General features: G+C 43.8%; 2 protein-coding genes across 13 annotated transcripts in view; one reads left to right on the plus strand and one right to left on the minus strand.

The window, feature by feature from the left end:
• The window catches only part of NDUFAF2 (NADH:ubiquinone oxidoreductase complex assembly factor 2), a 69,122-nt gene extending 56,819 nt beyond the window's left edge, over nt 1-12,303 (minus strand). Inside the window, exons 1-2 of one of the 2 annotated variants that reach the window (XM_056325366.1) lie at nt 12,080-12,214; nt 10,820-10,916 (exon numbers count right to left, since the gene is read on the minus strand). In XM_056325366.1, coding sequence (XP_056181341.1) covers nt 10,820-10,910 — 91 coding nt within the window. In that variant the 5' untranslated portion in view covers nt 10,911-10,916; nt 12,080-12,214. Of the gene's footprint in view, nt 1-10,819; nt 10,917-12,079 lie in introns of both variants that reach the window. The other variant, XM_056325365.1, reaches the window with a different exon arrangement.
• A 134-nt stretch (nt 12,304-12,437) lies between these two features.
• The window catches only part of ERCC8 (ERCC excision repair 8, CSA ubiquitin ligase complex subunit), a 40,480-nt gene continuing 33,845 nt past the window's right edge, over nt 12,438-19,072 (plus strand). For all 11 annotated transcript variants that reach the window (XM_056325353.1, XM_056325355.1, XM_056325356.1 and 8 more), the window contains exons 1-3: nt 12,438-12,590; nt 16,750-16,845; nt 17,000-17,101. In XM_056325353.1, the coding sequence (XP_056181328.1) occupies nt 12,514-12,590; nt 16,750-16,845; nt 17,000-17,101 (275 nt within the window). In that variant the 5' untranslated portion in view covers nt 12,438-12,513. The remainder of the gene's footprint in view (nt 12,591-16,749; nt 16,846-16,999; nt 17,102-19,072) is intronic.

The following is a 19,072-nucleotide window of genomic DNA, read 5'->3' on the forward strand; positions in this document are numbered from 1 at the left end:
ATCATGATACCCCTGCAAGCTCACATCTTTTTCCCATTACTGATTAGACCTTTTTAAAATAAGGCAAAAACCTGTTAAAATCAGCACCTTTGCATGTCACTGACAGCTGATACCAGTGCTTATTTCTCCATGATTCCCTGCATCACAATGAAATACATACAGATTGCTAGCTCTTCTAATAATCTAAATATTCAGAGACAGTCAAAATCAGGAATGTAAGTTAATTTTCCTGTGACTACAAACAGGTAAAGGTGGTCTCAGGGTACAGTAGCTACATCTCAAGTTTGACCTTGACATTCCAGCATTTAGGATATTTGTGAGACTATGTCTGCAGTAGTGACCTGATTCAAAGCAAGTGTGGTTTTGTAGTAAATCTCATGCTGCTTCTATTTACCGCATGCTGATTTGGATCTCTAAGTAGTATATGTGTGCATGAATTGCTTTTTTTAAGAAGAAATCCTCACTTATAAAACATTTCAAAAACTAACAGGATAGTAGGTGCCAAGGCTATTTGAAAGCCATACCTGTAGTATTTACCTAATGCTTTTTTACCTTTTTGAGATCTTCAAACTACACATATGCAGATGTTTAGTCCTGGGAAACACACTAAATTTAATCTGAAGTAAACCCTCAGAATCACATGTGATGGAGGTGTGAGGAAGCTGAATGTTAACCACTTGGATCCACTGATCTGCTCCTACTATTTCTGACTAATGTAGACACGCCACCAAGGGTCCAAGAGTGCCCTGGACTCTAGACTGAGTGTAGAAGAGTGCAAGTCACAACTGTGAAAGAAACTAAACATGAATTCTTTGCATCATAGGCTCCATGTATTTCTATCCTAAATGCCTGTCAAGCCCAAGTTGTTAGCCAGCTACTGATTGAAGTACAAGGGCTAAATACTACCTATGTCATCTGTCCTCACCTCTAGCCGAAGGTGGGATCTCCCTGCTGGTCTGAAACAAAGCCTAGCCTGGTCCTGATAGACCTCCCATATCTAAGACATGAAAGAGGAAGCAGCAGCTGTCTGTTCTGCACTGTCTTTCTGCAAGAGCTGATTTGCTTACATATAGTACAAAGGGATAAAGCACACTGGGCCTGGCACTGTGCTGAGAGCTACACAGTCCTCCCCAAGTCTGGAGGACAGCAAAGCATGGTACAGACACAGACTACAGTGACCTTGCAGTGGAACCTGTACACAACAGCTGAGCGTCTCTACAAGGCTTCTTCTACAACTCATTTTTTCTCCAGTACTACAGTTCCCATCCTGTACTAGTCTCTATATGGCTAGGTCACAGGGTTTGATTTGAACTACATATGCTCCAGATTTTCCTGATGTACAACCAATAAAGCTCTCCAGCACTTCAAAAGAGAACACTGCTTCTTCCACGCTTAAATTTCTAATTTCTTTAAAAACTGACCTTCAACACTTTTCTGCATGTGTACATTTTATTTTCTATAGACTTAAGATTTCCCCCCCATCTCATATCTTTAAACTTCTTTGTAAATGTGTTGTATACAAGTGTGACCAGCACAGTATGCTCTTCAAAACTGTAAGGTGCGAGCAAGTTAGTTACCACCACCCAAGGCAGTGGGTGTAACACCTGCAACCACATCACTAGCACCAGAATGAACTGACTAACCCTCAGCCACAAGGCAGCATGAACCTGAGGGAGGACTGGTATACTTTCCTGCTCCGGAATAAGAACAAATCTAGTATCTTTTCGCTGCTGACACCACAAGGATATTCATCCACAGAAGTAAAACTACAAATTACAGTGGAAATGAGTCACCAGTGGGTGAGGAAATTTAACAGATATAGAACCTCCTACATTCAAGTAACCCAAAGTAGCAAAGGGCTGCCACATGAGGCTGGCTAAGTTCAGGTAAGAATGCATCTTCAAATAACAATAAATACTCATGAAAAAGTTGAAATTTATAACAGTACTAATACAATACATGCTGTACTACAGAAAACCTGTCAGTTGTGTAGATCCATGTTCTCAGAACCCACTAACCACTACATTATATATGTTCTTTGTTTAGAAATATGCATGGCTTGATCCCAGCTGATCCCCCAGCTAAAACTGTGTGACAGCTGACCTGCTCACAGCTGCTGTCATTTTCGTCCTGCACAGTCTGACCTGCAAATGTAATAAAAATACTTTGTTGTTCTTTATCCAAATTGCAATAAAAACTTTGAGCAGTTCTGAACTTCGACAGACAGTTGGTGGGTTCCTCCGGATACTCCCCTCCAGCTGTCAGGGAAATGTTTCTGACTATTCCAAGACCAGTTTCCAACCTGCTATGCATCCATGTAGCAAATTCACAATCCACAATTCTAAATTTTGCACACAAAAAGGTCTAAAAACACTTAAGTACTGTCCACCCAGGAAACAATTTTGATACAAACCTATCTTGTCAAATCAACTATTTCACGTAAGTTTTGACTCAGTATCTTGTGAATATACTTATGAGTTATTACTTGTTCCTCTATTTCTTCAGCATTCCTGCCAGTTAACCTGACTCATGGAAGGTTTTTGTCTTTTGAGGTCACTAAAAACTCATGATTTGGCCAGGTTAATTTATTGCTATACTTCTGAGCATTCATCCACATTAGGGTAATTTGTACTTGTGCCTTTAACAGTTGGAGGAGGTAGAGGTACAAATTGTTCTACATACCTCTTCTTTTTAGACATTCAAAGGATATCTCCTGTCTGTTTTCTGAATTCATTGAAGTCTCTTTTCCTGAAACTGTTTTCATTCTACCTACTTCCCTCTGTAACGATTGTTCCACATCACATCACATTCCACATCACATGGTCAAGTGTGTCTGACAGTTCAATCAATTAATGTAACACAGGACAAATCAACAGAATAAAAAGCAAAGTTTGAACCCTTCCATGAAAAAGCTTCACTATCACTTTCTTCTTTGTCCTGCTTACTTCTTTCAGAGTTCTTTCAATCCGCTGATGCTGAGAGTTAGTGTTTTTTTAGATCATCTAAAGCCACAACTAGGGCACAGTGTCAAACATACATCAGTGAATTAAAGACAAAACAGAATTTTCAGAAGTAGTATTTCCACACAGAATTCTAGCAGTAATGTTTTCCATAGGCACTCTCCAGTTACATTGAAAAAATGACAATAAGAGAGAATACACTGACTATGAATGAACACATTTAAGATGTGGCATTACCTTTAAGTATCTCAAATTTCAGTTCGTAAAGCTAAATTGTAATAACCCTTCCCTTACTTTCACTCCAAAGACAGAAGAGAAGCATGGGAAGAGTGAACAGATTAGCCCTTTGCCAGGTATTTTTTTCTTATTCTGTTTTTTAGTATTTCTTTAAAACATGTAATTTTTCCCAGATAATATGCATTTGACTTGGTCAGGTGAGAAGAATTGGAAAGATTAATAGCAAAAAAACCCACTACTACAAGGCAGAGGAAAACTGAGGTGAATAAGTGTAGAGGACTGAAGGCAGTGGGTTGATTAACATTGACAATATGCAGCTGTGGCCTTGCCTCGAAGGCAGTGGGTTGATTCACATGAAGTGCAGCTGTAGCTCTCCTGCTAAGCGATTAAATAGCACTGAGGATGGTGGGATACGTGGTTGGATGGGGGAGGAGCCTCTGGAGGAAGGTGAAACAGCATGGACAGTAGAATCTGATTGATGGTAAAGCCTTGTTGCAGCCTACTAGTTTGTTTGTGCTGCAACAATTGGTGCCCCGTGTGAGGCTGATTTGGACTCTGACTACAACAACTGGTGCCCACTGTAGTTGAGGCAATTGGGAAAACCTGCAACCCATAACAGACACAGAGAGATGAGCTGTTAACAACTAATTGATATGGGTGTATTGCAATATTTGTTGTCCATCTTAACTTAATTGCAACTTTTGGTGCCCAGTGTAGATGGGGACTAATTGGTATAGGTGCAGAAGAAGAAAATCCTATGTTAACAAAGCTTATAGATATATTTGAAAAAAGAAGCATAAAGTATAACAAGAAGGCAATAAGAACTTTGCTAGGATGATGCAAAGTAAATGATGTGCTAGTTACGCTGAAAAATGTCTCCAGTGTTCAGACATGGCAAAATGCTGGAAAATTACTTTTTGAGGCTGCCTTGAGGGGGGATAAAATTGCAACAACATCGCTAACAACCTGGAGATTCGTCTTAGACTTACTAGAACAATTAAAAGTGGACAGGGAGACAAAAAAGACAGTATTTGCAATGCTTATGGATATATTGGGAAAAAGAGGTGTAAAACATGATAAAATGACAATAAGAATTCTGCTAGTGTGGTGTAAAATGTATGATTTGCCAGCTATGGTGAAAAAGATTTTCAGTGTTCAGACATAGCAAAGCGTTGGAAAGGTACTTTTTGAGGCTGCCTCAAGGGCAGACAAAATTGCTACAGCCTCATTAACAACATGGAGATTGATCATAGATTCGCTAGAACAATCAGAAGTGGACAGAGAGACAAACCCTATATTAACAATGGTAATAAGACATATTTGAAAAATACAGGCATAAAGTATGATGAGACAGCAATAAGAACCCTGCTGGGGTGGTGTAAAAGGAATGATTTGCCAGTTACAGTGAAAAATGTCTCCAGCATTCAGATATGGCAAAGCGCTGGAAAGGTACAAATTTTTGGGGGTTGCCACAAGAGGGGACAAAATTGCTACAGTGTCATTGACAACATGGAGATTGGTCTTAGATTTACTAGAACAATCCAAAGTGGACAGGGAGACAAAGGCTGCAGTTGAAATGGCCACATCCCTGGTTGCAGAGATGATGCCCACCCAGTAAGGTACCTTCGGCACCGTCAAGATCCTCTGCCGTCGCCTGATTCACGCAGTCGGGGCCAGCAGGAGGAGCAGAGCGGTGCCAGTCAAGCAGGCAGGCAGTTCCCTTTGAGGTGGCAGGGAGATCATTGTCCCATTGCCTAACTGTGATCCAGAGCCACCTGTGAATAGGTTTATCAGAGATCTCAGGTCATGTTCAACAACCAGCACAAATTACAGCATAGGGAACAGATCCTGCCAAATTCTGAAGAAAGATACAGGAGCAAGCACTGGCAGAAGGGGTTATCAATGCTGCAGCCGCCATGAGGGGCAGGATGTTAGCCTGCCCAGTGCTTTGAAGGGAGGGTAATGCTCCCCCCGTGTGCGAACCTTTCAACTGGGGAGTGATAAAATAGTTAAGATCAACCTGTATACAGTATGAAATAGGCTCACCCTACGCTCTATCATTGCTATTAGTCTTATCAATCAGAGCCTACTGCTTATGATTGCCATACGATTGCACAAATTATATTGACCCCTATGCAAGTGTTAATGTTTGAGTCAAATTGGAGGCGCTTGGCAAATGAGCAATCATTGATGAATTTAGAATACCCCCAGGATGACCCACATTTTGGGGCAAGGATTCCACAATTGATGGGGGAGGCTCCAGTTAACTCTCAGTTACAAGCTGGCTTACATCCTTTAGCCCTGCAGCAGGGAAAAGAGTTAGCTCTCCAAGCTTTGTCCCAGATCATGGCACTCCACAACAGTCATGGACCACAATAAAACAAGGTCCGCGTGAGGGATATGTGTCATTACTGGATAGGCTGAGAGACGCCTTGGATAAGCAAACACAGAACAGGGCAGCTAAGGAAGCATTGTTACTTCAGTTAGCTAAGGACAATGTGAATGAGGATTGTAGAAAGGTGATTGCAGGCATGGCGAACCGTAATCCCACTTTAGTAGAATTAATGGACATATGTGGGAAGGTAGGAACTGCTGCCTTCCAAACAGAGTGTCTGGCAAAGACCTTTGTTGATGCAGTCAGGGTCATCCACTGTTGTCACAGATGGGCAAGAAGGTCACCTAAAGGAGGACTGTCCAAAGAGATCGAGACCGGGAAGGGCTGATGGCTCTGGTTTGGCATGCCGTTGATGTAACAAACCAGGGCATTTTGCAAAATACTGTAGATCTCAATTTAACACTCAGTTACTTGCAGGTGGCAACAGAAAGCAGGGAAACGGGAAGGAACCGCGTGATGATACAAATGAATCCTCCTCAACAATTCCAGGCTTATGCAGCCAACTCACAACCTGAACTTCAGGGAGCGCCGCACTGGATGTTACCACAGCAGCTGCCATCCCAACAGAGGATGATAAAGTACATAAGGTCCCAGTGAATGCTGTGCCACCCATCCGCAATAAAATGAGTGCGCTGTTGCTTGGACGTTCTAGTGTAACGTTACAAGGTTTGTCTTACCAGGAGTCATTGATGCTGATTATGTGGGTCAGATTCAAGCAATGGTGTGGACCCCCACGCCCCCTCCCCGTGTCAGTTCCTGAAGGTAGCCAGATTGCACGATTAATTCCTTTCCGGGAGCAAGTTAATTATGCCCATGACAGTCTGGGGCAAAAAAGTGTTCGGTTTGACAGGAGCACCACAAATTTTCTGGACTCAGAGCATACAAAATGTTCGACCAACTCTAACCTGTAAAATCACCTTTGCCAAGGGACTCCTTCTGCAATACAGGTGACCAGAATGATTGACACGGGAGCAGATGTGACTATTGTATCTGTGCACATCTGGCCTCGCTCTTGGCCTGTCTGTTCAGCAGATTCCATACTGGCAGGAGTGGGTGGTGTGACACAGAGCGTCCAGAGCCGGTTTATGGTGCAAGTTTGAAACCCTGAGGGTCAGACAGCAACAATCGGTCACTTTGTGCTTGATGTCCCTCTGAGTTTGTGGGGATGGGACTTTTTGGGACAATGGGGAGTTATCATTGGTACCCAGGTGGATTTTTAACAGGGGCCACTGTGATGGAGGGCGTATGAAGACCTACTCTGCCTTTGACTTGGAAGACAGATACCCCTGTTTGGGTGGAACAGTGGCCCCTTCCTGAGGAGAAATGTGTAGCTGTCCAACAATTAGTCAAAAAACAATTAGCACAAGGACACCTAGAACTTTCCCATAGTCCTTGGAATACCCCTGTGTTTGTGATAAAAAAGAAATCAGGCAAATGGCATTTGTTACAAGATTTAAGGAAAGTAAATGATGTAAAGGAGGGAAGGGGAGCCCTGCAATCGGGTATGCCTTCCTCAATGATAATCCTGCGAAACTGGGACATTTTGGTAATTGATTTAAAGGATTGTTTTTTCAGTATTCCTTTACATGAAGCTGATAAATGTAAATTTGCTTTTCAATACCTAGCAGAAACAATATAACTCCTTGTAACCAATGCCAATGCACAGTGTTGCCGCAGGGTATGAAGAACAGTCCTACTATATGTCAACAGTATGTAGCAAAGGCGTTATCACCTACACAGGAACAATTTCCACAAGTGTATTGCTATCATTATATGGATGATATTATGTACCGGCTGCAAATAAGGCTAAACTTCAACAAGTGTATCCAGTTTTGCAGCAGTCGTTGGCCACACCTTTGGGCTATGTATAGCACCAGAAAAGATTGAACAACAAGCCCCGTGGAAATACTTGCGAGATAAAGTGCTAGATCAAACACTTGAGCCACAGTCTATCCAGCCCTGAGTAAATGTCAGAACCCTAAATGATTTGCAAAAAATTATTAGGGACCACAAATTGGGTAAGGCCATACTGGGGCCTTACAACAGAACAACTGAAACCACTCTTTGATCTGTTGAAGGGTGACACTGATTTAATGTCTCCCTGGTCACTAACAAAAGAAGCCACCTTAGCCCTAGAGAGGGTGGCCAATGGTCTGCAACAAAAAAGGGTACACCGTGTAGACTCAGAAACTCCACTAAGTTTATATCTTGTCATTGCTAACTATCACCCCATGGGATTGTTGGGCCAATGGAATGAGTGCTGGCAGGATCCACTACATGTCTTAGAATGGTTATTTTTAACTGTACAACCACAAAGACAGTGAGCACTCAAAACCGAACTAGTATCAAACATTATCACCAAAGGACGTATGTGGTGCCTTCAGGTTATGGACCAAGATCCCAGTTACCTGATAATTATCATTGAACACAATTATGTAAGCTGGTGTTCAGCAAACCGTTTACAGTTTCAATTAGCTCTGGAAGGATTTAAAGGACAAATATCCTTATCTTTGCAGTCATAAATTGTTACAAACTTATTCAGACATACAAATACTTCAAGAGCTGCTGGCAGCAAATAGCCCAGTGCAAGGCCCTACAGTCTTTACGGATGGTTCTGGGAAATCAGGAGAGGCAGTGGTCACTTGGTATGGTGGGATTCAATGGCAAGAATAGATACACTTAAAGTGATTACCTCAATTGGTTGAACTTAGTGCTGTCATTGTTACCTTTAAAAAATTTTCTGGATGTGCTGTAAACATTGTTACAGACTCTGCTTATGTTGTGGATGTTGTGTGACACATTGACTGTGCACTGCTTAAGGCAGTAAATTCAGAACAACTATTTTCTTAATTAAAAACATTATGGGTAATAGTGGGCTAACGTACACATAGATATTACATTTTGCACATCTGCAGTCGCACTGGATTGTAAGGATTCGTCTGTGAAGGAAATGCCCGTGCTGATGCTCTTGCAGCTCCTGCCTGGACTCCTCCAGTGCTGGATCTGATACGACAGGCCCTCACGTCTCATCAATTTTTTCATCAAAGGGCTCAGCACTGGTCTGTTAATTTGAAATATCTTTTGTGGATGCAAAATCCATCATCGCTGCTTGTCAGTGATTGGGTCCTGGACTGACATTTCCACGAGGGGTCAATCCACGCAGATACCAGTCCTTGGATTTGTGGCAAACTGACGTCACAGATGTGCCTTCTTTTGGTCTTTCACAGTATGTTCATGTCTCTGTTGATACCTTCTCAAAAGTTGTGTGGGCATCGGCCCATACTGGGGAGAAGGCTCTGGATGCCATTTCACATCTTTGACAGGCTTGGGCTGCTCTGAGGGTTCCAAAGAGTCTCAAGACAGACAACAGGCCAGCATATTTACCTGCACGCATGGCCAGTTCCTTGCCTCTTGGGGGGTGGAACATGTTACTGGCATCCCACACTCCCCAAGCCACTGTGGAACATGTTCATCATACTTTAAAGCTACTACTTGAAAAACAAGAAGCGGGAATGGGTTCTGAGACTTTGCATGCTTGTCTATGAAAAGCTGGGTATACACTGAATTATTTGACTGTGCCGATGGGGAAATGGTGTCCTGTGATTATCTCATGTTTCTTGTCTTTGCAGGGAGGAGATCCTCCTATCCAAGCAAAGGTCTTAACGCGAGACCTACAAACAGGAAAATGGACAGGCCCGTGGGATTTAATTACCTGGGGAAGAGGGTATGCTTGTGTCTCCACAGATGCAGGGCCATGGTGGCTTCCCGCTAGGTGTGTTAAGCCTGTTTTAGATCCTAGAATTGACAAGAGGACATCACATACCAGCTGTTCCACAGAAACCTTGAGAGGGGAGTCAGAACATCTGGGTGACCCTGATACAGAGCCTGAATTGGATGCAGCTTTGTGCCTTCTTAACTCAACCTGAACAGCCTTCCCACATATCCTGCCAAGGGCCCTACAGTGGATGACAGACATGGCCTTTTTGGTTAAAAACAAAAAGGGGGAATTGTAGAGGACTGAAGGCAGTGCGTTGATTAGCATTGATAATATGCAGCTAGGGCCTTGCCTCGAGATTGACGTGGACAATGTGCAGATAGCTTGTTCCCGCTAAGTAGTTAAATAGCGCTGAGGATTGTGGGGTAGGTGGTTGGACAGGGGAGCAGTAGTGTGGTCTGGCCTCTGGAGGAAGGAGAAACAGCATGGACAGTAGAATCTGATCGATGGTAAAAGCCTTGTTGCAGCCTACTAGTTAGTTTGTGCTGCAACAAATACGGTTATTAAGTTTTAGAGACTGTAAAAGTTCTACCTCTTCACTTCAAGACATCTTGTATAATCTTATGCTACCTTACAGCTCATCCTCTTCATTCCCACTTCTGTGCCAGTTCTAGCTTGCAATGTATTCTTCATCAAGTCATTTTATTCCACTGTTCTATCAAAGTTTTTCACAGGAAGGTCAAATAAATGACAGTGAAAAGTTAGCAGCAGTGTGAAAGAAAATAAGAGGGAAGAAAAGATCTCTTGTTTTGATGGCAGTAAAACTTTGCACCAGTGCAAACTAGTGATGCAGAATTTTCAACATATCAAGACAAAGAAAGTAAGACAAGTGGAAGGATGGGAGAGGGAAATCCAATAACACAGGAGTATTGATAATTCAGTAGATCGGCTTCGTGTTATCTGTATCACTAAGACTTACTGTGCAAAAGCCTTAAGATTTACAGAAGTGCTGTTCTTACTGACTCCAGCCAGAGTTGCAGCTGCAGAGCATTTAAGAGACAGCCCTCCCTGTTCAAAGCAAAATCAGCCTAACTTCACCTCTGAAGTGTTACACTCAGCTCACCTACAGTTCATCCAAAGAACAACTGGGAAACATAATGGCTACCACAACATTGTCTGAGATACAACTATTTCAATTCATCACTAACTTTAAAAGCCTCTTATACTATGCTCCTGATGAGTTGAATGGCTATGTCCCACCTCCTCTGCCCTCATACTGGCACTACAACTACTGTGTAATTAAGTGCTGAATACAGAGATCTGCCTTAAAGTTCATCAGATGACCTTCACTGTGAAAGGCTTGCCAGCATAAATTCAAATATTGAGAAAGGCTATCTGTATTTCTGATAAAACAAGTCATTTTTACTGGTAAATAAGGACTGACACTGCAGTAATCACACACAAGAAATTCTACTACAGTTTTTACTACTTTGTGCATGTTTAAAGACAAACCTTTTCGTACATCCTTCAAAGTCACCATGAACCCCAACAATGAGAAGCCCAAAAGCTGAAAGGAAGATGCAGAAAGCCTGTCCACCATCATATTAACCTAGAGGAAAAACACACTGCTGAAAAAAGGGTGTTCACATCTTCCCAGACACTTGTTTGAGCAGAACTGCTTTAAGTCATGACCAGCTGCTCATGAAGTTGCCCAGAAAAACAGGTCAGGGGAACTGATCTGAAGACAAAATAACTCCAGAAGACATTACATATTTCTGAAGGGAAGGTGTGCATCCCTTTCCTTCCTTCCTTTTAGGAAAGGATCTCACTTAAATGACTGCAGTCTCAGACTTTCTGCTTCTCTTTGTACATACAAGAATATAAATCAGAAAGTCTCCACAGCTTGGGGATGCTCCAGTTTATGCAGTCATAAAAAACATGTGGAGTACAGCAAACTGATAAAGAAGCCTGTGCAGGGAGAGGTAACAGGACTGTAAAATATTGTAGCATGTGCTCTTAAGACACCTTCAGGGAAGTTGCCTTCAGTAAATTATACATAGCTGTGCAGCATATGCATAGCATCTGTAGATAATGATCTGAAGACATGCTGTAATAGCACCCAGGCTCCTGGAAGGCAGACAGAAACCTAGAAAACTATTTCTCCTTGGAAGTGTTGTGTGCATACATACAGCAATTCATTTAAAAACATATGCAGAAGTGCTCTGAATTATCAAGAAGAGACAATTTGTTTACTGCTGCCTGTCTGCCTGCCTACCTACTGCAGGGTGCTAGTTACTCTAAATTCTTTCGATGACTGGCTTTAGGATTTTTTCTTGCATTAGAGCATCAGCCTAACGAGAAACCGAAAGTGTTTCTCGAAGCAAGCCGCAGAGAACGCGCCCCCCCCCCCCCCCCCCCCGGTTCCCTCAGCACCGACACCCTTTTCCCTCACCTAAAGTCGCTTGTTTCTTGCATCTGGGCGGCAGCAACCAAACCGTCCCGGGGACTATCGGACAGCGGCAACGCGGTCACCGGCCACGCAGCACCGCGCTCCGCTGGGGCCCGGGGCCCACGGTCCCCGCCGGCGGCAGTAGCGATGGGGGCCGCCGGGGGCGGCGGCGCGGCTCCCCATGCGCGGCTCCCCTCAGCCGTCAGCAGCCGCCGCCGCCCCCGGACAGGTAGGCCCCCACCAGGCCCCTCACAGGCCCCCGGCCGCGGCCCGCGCGGGCAGGCGGCCCCAACCTCCCCCCGGGTTTAGTACTGCGCACTCACCTGTGTGGGTCTCGTGTTTGGGCACCCGGTAGTACTTGTTGCCGAACTGATCGGTGCCCACCAGCTCCTTGGCGGGCCCGAAGAGCCGCAGTCGCAGAGCGCGCAGCACCCGCACGGCCCGACTCATCCCGGCAGGCCGCGGGGCTCCCGCCGGCCAAGGTCGCCGCGACCAACCGGCCCCGCACCGGCCGCGCCTCGAGCCCCGCCCCTGCGTGCTACGTCACAGCCGCGCGCCCTGCCCGATGCCCTGCCCGCAACTAGCCTGCATCGGCGCATCGGCGCCGTTTTGTCCGCCCGCCCTGTCCCCGCCCATCGGCGGCAGGCAGAAAAGCAACGCCGCTCGCCATTGGCGGGGATCCGCCTGCCCCTAGCCAATCCTGGTCGCTCCTGGGCCAAGGTGGTGGGATGGCGGTGAGTAGCCTGCCTGTCGTGCAATGCTGGGGTTGCTCTTAGCGCGTCAGGCCGGGATTGACGATCCAGTGCGGCTGCGCCGGACCACATCCACCTGGAGGTAGCGGGGACCGGGACCGGAGCCGGGTCGCGCTGCGTGGGGAGACCCCGGAGCGCCCGCCTTAGGCTGGCGAGGCAGAAGCCCCTCACTTCGCCCTGCCGGGAGCCGTTGTCCGGCCCTAGCTGGGCCGCTCTGAGGCGGGACCTAGGACCGCTACCGCTGTGGCCGGGGGAGCGGAGCCTTGCCCTGCCGCCGCCCCGCCGTCTGCTCCGAGCCCGGGGAATTGGAGTGGTGGAGCCGGTAGCCTCCGGCCCGGGCTCCCCGGTAGGAGCTCCCGGGTGCCTGCCGTGCCTCCTTTGGGTGCTCCCGGTGGGGTGGTTTTGCTCATGTGTGTGGGTTAGCAGCCCTGGGGTGCGCTGAGTAACCGCGTTTCGGTAGGCTGGGTAGGCACAGGGCAGTAAACGGCACGACAGTGTTCATGCCCTTCTTACTGTAGCGGCTTTATCAGGTGTTTCGATTTGCATGCGGCTTCGTATAGGAACAAGGTTCACGTAGTGCTTGTGCACCCGCATCAGTTAATCCTCTCTCTCCGAGCTCGGCCTGTTGACAGGTTGCAGAAGAATCAGATGCAAGCGTTTCATTAGGTTTCCAACAGCTTTTCTGGGAAGTGGTAACTGCATAGAGACAATTATTAATGTTCTTGCTAAAGGTTGTAATGTTGTACCTGTCTGGCTTGCAGACATGTGGTTAATAGAGGGCCAGCCCGATATTTGACTTGAGATCTAGACAGACTATGTAAGTGGCGAAAAACAAGAAAGAATTTGAAAATCAGCAGGTGATGTTTAATCCTTACAAATAATATGGGGCCTTGGGAGAAGTAATAGATACGGTATGTCAAGCTATCAAGCTAAGAAGTAACAAGATAAGCTCAGGAGTTAATGAGGCTAAGTAAACAGAAAATTACTTGAGCAATGTGTGAACTGTCCTGATTGTCATACTGTAAGATTCACCCTCAAACAAAGGAAGCCCCCTCCCCCACAGAACATGTGCTGTGAAAAAAAGAATGTTTTACTTTTAAATGAAGACAAGACTTGTAAGAACCACTGAGAATTGTGTGGCTAAATGTAATTGTAAACAATTGTTCAAAGTGTATGAAGTATTTTAATATGTCTTAAGAGGGAGCTAGTTTTTGTGGATTACTACCTAGCTCCCTACTTTGCCCAAACTAGAAGAGAAACTTGGAAATGCCTCGACTCTATGTGTGATTTGGCACTGTGCACTGGATCACAGACAACAATGTGATAGTATTTGTTCATTATCACAAAATCAGGTTTGGAGCTGTATTTAAAGATAAATTCAATAAAGCCAACCTCAGTTCCGTCAGTCAAATCCATCAGCAGGAAAGATTTGTGGTGGTGATTACAGCGTTTGGGGCTGTATCATTGTAAAATTAGTCTATTTTAAAATTTTTAATTAAAAAAATGTATTTTAAAGATGCAGGGTGGGCAATAAGCAGGAAAAATTGGAGATCTGTGTGCAGTCACAAAGCCATGTTCTTGTTTTAATTACAGAGACATGGTGGGATAGCACGCATGACTGGACTGCTGCCATGTATGCCTACATACTTTTTAGGAAAGACAAGCCAGCAAGGAGAAGTGGTGGAATTGCCATTTATGAAGGGATAAGTGGCATATATTGAACTGCTCTCCCTAGGGGTGCATGAAGAACGAGTTGAGAGTTTGAGTAAGGCTTAAGGGGCAGATTAACTTGGGGGACACCATCATGGGTGTTTGCTACAGGCCACCTGATGAGGAAGTCAATGAGGACTTCTGTAGACAGCTGGAAATGGCCTCATGATCACAGGCCCTGGTTCTCAAGGGGGACTTCAACTTCCCTGATATCTGCTGGAAAGGCAATACAGCTAAGCTCATACAGTCCAGGAGGTTCCTCTAGAGCACTGATGATAACTTTTTGACTCAGGTGGTGGAGGAGCCAACACAGCAAGGTGTGCTGTGGGACCTTGTACTCGCAAAGAAAGACTGGTAGGGGATGTGAGAGCTGGGGGCAGCCATGACATGGTGGAGTTGAAGATCCTGCATGGAGGAAGCAGGGCAGTAAGTAGGATTGCAGTCCTGGACTTCAGGAGAGCTAACTTTAGCCTCTTCAAGGACCTGCTTGGAGGAATCGCATGGGTTAGGGCTGTAGAAGGTGTGGGGATCCAATAGAGCTGGCTAAAATTCAAGCATCGCTTCCTCCAAGCTCAAGGTCGGGGCATCCCTGTGAGCAAGAAATCAAGCAGAGAGGGCAGGAGGCCTCCATGGATAAGCCAGGAGCTTCTGGCAAACCTCAAAACAGAAGGGAGTTTGTGGGATATGGAAAAAGGGATGGCCCTTGGGAGGAATATAGAAATGTTGTCAGAACATGTAGAAGGCTAAGGTCTGTTTGGAATTAAGTCTGGTGAGAGAGGTGAAGGACAACAAGAAGGGCTTCTTCCAAGTGTCTCAGCAGGAAAAGGATGACTGGGGAAAATGTGTGCCTGCTGCTGAACGAGGTGGGAGCCCTGGTGATGAAGGACACAGAAGGTGGAGTGACTGAATGCTGCCTTTGCTCCAGTTTTCACTGCCAAGGCTGGCTCTTGGGTATCCCAGGCCTTGTAGGCAAGAGAGAAAGTCTGGAGAAAGGAAGGAAGACTTTCCCTTGGAAGCTTGACACCAGCACCCATGGGCCGTGATGGGACCCACCTCTCAGTGCTGAGGGAGCTGGCAGATGTTGCTGCTAAGCCACTCTCCATCATCTTTGCAAGGTCATGGAGGACAGGAGAGGTGCTGGAGGACTGGTGGAAAGCCAGTGTCACTCCAGTCTTCCAGAAGGGCAGGATGGGGGACCCAGGAAGCTACAGGCCAGTCAGTCTCATCTCTGTCACTAGAAAGCAAAGGTGATGGAGCATCTCATCCTGGAGGTCATCTTGAAGCATGTGGAGGAAAAAAAGGCTGTCAGGGGTAGTCAACGTGGGGAAATCATGCCTGACCAGTCTCATAGCCTTCCGTGACTGGCTGGGCGGATGAGAGGAGAGCAGTGGATGTTGTCTGCTTTGACCTCAGTAAGGCTTTTGGCACTGTCTCCCATAACACCCTCACAGGTAAGCACAGGCAGTGTGTGGGTTGGATGGGTGGACGGTGAGGTGGATGCAGAACTGGCTGAACTCAGAGCTCAGAGGGTTGTGATCAGCGGTGCAGAGTCTGGCTGGAGGCCTGTAGCTCACGGTGTTCCCCAGGGGTCAGTACTGGGTCCAGTCCTGGTCAACATACTCATCAGTGACCCGGATGAAGGGACTGAGTGTCCCCTCTAGCAGGTTTGCTGATGATACCAAAATGGGTATCTGCACCTAACAGCCTGAGCTTCTCACATGATATTTTGCCATTCAAGCTGAAGCTGACTAGAGGCAAGCTGTCTTACAGCTTTTCAATTATCTACTTAGTTGCATTTTTGTTGATGGTGGTTTTTACAAAATATGCTGTAGGAAGGTCTGATATCTTGTAAGACTAATTTTATATTGGGTAGTATGGTTTCAGGAAGCAAAATCTGTCTCCTTTTTGACTATGTATTATTAGCATATTTAAAGGTACCAGTTTTAGTTCAGAAAATTTTGTCGTAGAAGACATCATGTGGATAGCATAGTTTTATTTTAACGTTTTTATTTAATGGTACAGAAAACATAACACACAAACATTGTTTTCCTTAAAGGAAATACTGTAATTTTTCAGCTAAATGAATATGTCCACTAGGTGTCCGTATTTCCAAGTAGAATAAAGCTCAGAAGGAAGGTGCATGGTGAAGCTTCAAAGTAACTAATACTTGTTGAGACTACTACAACTGCTTCTTCATGTTTCTTTTGCTCTGTTTAAATTACATTCTGGTTTTTGTTTCGTATGTTGACCCCAAATGCTGTTTTATTATTTCTTTGAGCCTATTTTATGTATTTATTTCTCTATTAACTTCCAAACAACATAAATAATAAAATATTTTTTCTGTGAACTAAATAGGACTTATTTCCAGCCCTGTGTCTTGTCTGCAAGTCTAGTTTTGGAAAAAATAGAATGGTTTACATGTATTGAGGAAGTGCAGAACTACGGTTTGAACTGTTCAGAGCTACATAGTAACATTCTACAATTCTGTTGTTCTTGTTGTTCATGTCGCTGTTTTTCTTTTTTGTTTTAAGGGTTCTAAGTTTGGAATTAAATAAAGATAGAGATGTGGAAAGAATACATGGTACTGGTATCAACACCCTTGATATTGAGCCTGTTGAGGGAAGATAGTAAGTATATACTTTAGTTACTAAAAATGTGTATGAGTACTTTAGTGTACTGTGTTTTGGTACTATGGATTTGTTTTCTTGCTGAACGCTCACTTACATTGAGCCTCCTGAGGTCATGAGTGTTGTAACTTGTGTGCTTTATTAACATTTTCAGTATGTTATCTGGTGGATCAGATGGTGTCATTGTACTTCATGACCTTGAAAACTTCAGCGGAAAACCAACTTACACTTGTAAAGCACTTGGTTATGTGGGAAGGTAGGTACTCAAATTCTGTTAAAAGTTCATAGTGATATCTCTTGTGTGACTAGCATTAAACTCACCAATCAATGAGAGTTAATTTTTTTTCTCCAATTCTTATTTCTAGGATAAAAAGGCTGTAGAAAATAGTGCCAGAAATCTTTGAAGGCTAGCATGATGTGTTATGGGTTTTGGCATGCAAAAAAAAAGCAAGAAGCTTTGAGAGGATTTCTGTGACTTACTAAGGAGCAGAAGCTAATTGTTTTTTCTTGATTTGTCTACCCTAACAGTTACAATATATGTACAGTGACTCTGGTATTGTTTGAGCAGATCTTTGGCAGTTCAAAAATTAAATTGGAGGCTATTAATTGTACTTATATGGAAATCACAGTAGAGAGGCTTGTGTTGCTACAGACCCCACAAAAAGTCAGAGTTAGTACTCTAATCTCATGTTGTAACAGTAGAAAAGACAGATGCCTCCAGCCCTCTTCCAGGGCACAGTTCCTTGCTTGTGAGTTTCCTTGTTGTTTCCTGTTGAAATTTACTGACTCTATGCCAGTAATTATGAGAAAGTAATTTTGGGACTATTGTAGAAATACTCCTTGTACCCCCCAAATATATATTAGTATCTTTGAATAAATATGTGTTTAAGCAAAAGAAAAATTGTCTTTGCATAACACTGTTCATCTGATTGGAAAAACATTTAATACATACCTGCAGTTGTTGGTTTTCTTTTCCCTTGCCTGGCTCTCAGCTTTGCTAATAGCTATTTTTAGTTCACCAGGTGTTCCTCAGGTACAGAAGTAATTAATACAGAATTTCTTAAGAACAAGTCTGAATGAGGACAGATGTGTTACTGAAAAACGGGACGTATTTTTCTGAAGAGCAGAAATACCATACTATTCATAATCTATATAAAGACTCTAGGCATTTATTGATTTGTCAGGCTTTCTCTGCAGGCAGTATAATTTTGTCCATTATAGGCATTAAGTCTTCTAGCAAAAGCTGGTTTTCCCTTGTATTTAGGTAGTAAGGTTGTCTAGTAGGTTAGGACTTTATCTCAGATTTAAAATAAGATGTATCCTACTGTGTTAAATATTAGTAGCTACATTTCCCCCTCATTTTTTCCCAGTCCTCAAATTATTTGAGGTCTAAGGTTCATGAGTAAGATTGACAAGAACAGATCAAATCTGTAACAGTAAAAGGCCTAAACACACTGTCTTCGTACATAAAGAGGAAAAAGGGTAATAGAATGTGCATTGAAAAAGCTGGGTAGGAACAGAATCTACTGCAAGTAAGCTGTGTTTAGATAAGTGTTAATAGCTGGAACTTAAACAAAATTAATTAAAATTGTAATTAAGAGCTAGTGATGAGTATACATCACCAAATCTCAAAACCAGAATGAGTTCAGAAATAGATACAGCAAACTGAAGAAATACATGCTGAGAAGACACAGCAAAAAACCTTGCAATTCTGTGCTATAATCATGCGACCATTAACTTTCCATACTAGAAAATTCTGTTTATGAGCATGGTTAGATGGTAGTATGTTTCTTGAGTAGGTGTTTCTTTGTGTAGATGCATTGTTTATTTCTTATCAGTTGAGGCATAAATCATTCTAGTAGAATCTGATTTGTTACGACACCATGTTCTAAATTATAGGCTTACTATTATTATTTATTAAAGTAACCACAGTAGGTTTTCTGCCTCGGTTACTTACTCCCAGCTTCTTGTATGGTTTAAATACATATTGTAACTAATTAGCCACAGATACAGCTTCAGATATTGAAATATTATTAATGTGGAGTTCTGAACATCATAAATCAATTTGTAATTACCAGTAAGGAAACACTTCCCATCTGACTCTATGCTTCAAAGACAGGAGCCATATGATAATGATGTATTGCAAGTTTGCCTGTGCTCAGAGTTTGCACAGCACAGTGCAACTCTGGTCTCAAAGTTACTGAAAGAATAAGCTCTTTGTAGAAGC

The sequence above is a fragment of the Falco biarmicus genome, chromosome Z (assembly GCF_023638135.1).
Source record: "Falco biarmicus isolate bFalBia1 chromosome Z, bFalBia1.pri, whole genome shotgun sequence".
NCBI classification, from domain to species: domain Eukaryota; kingdom Metazoa; phylum Chordata; class Aves; order Falconiformes; family Falconidae; genus Falco; species Falco biarmicus.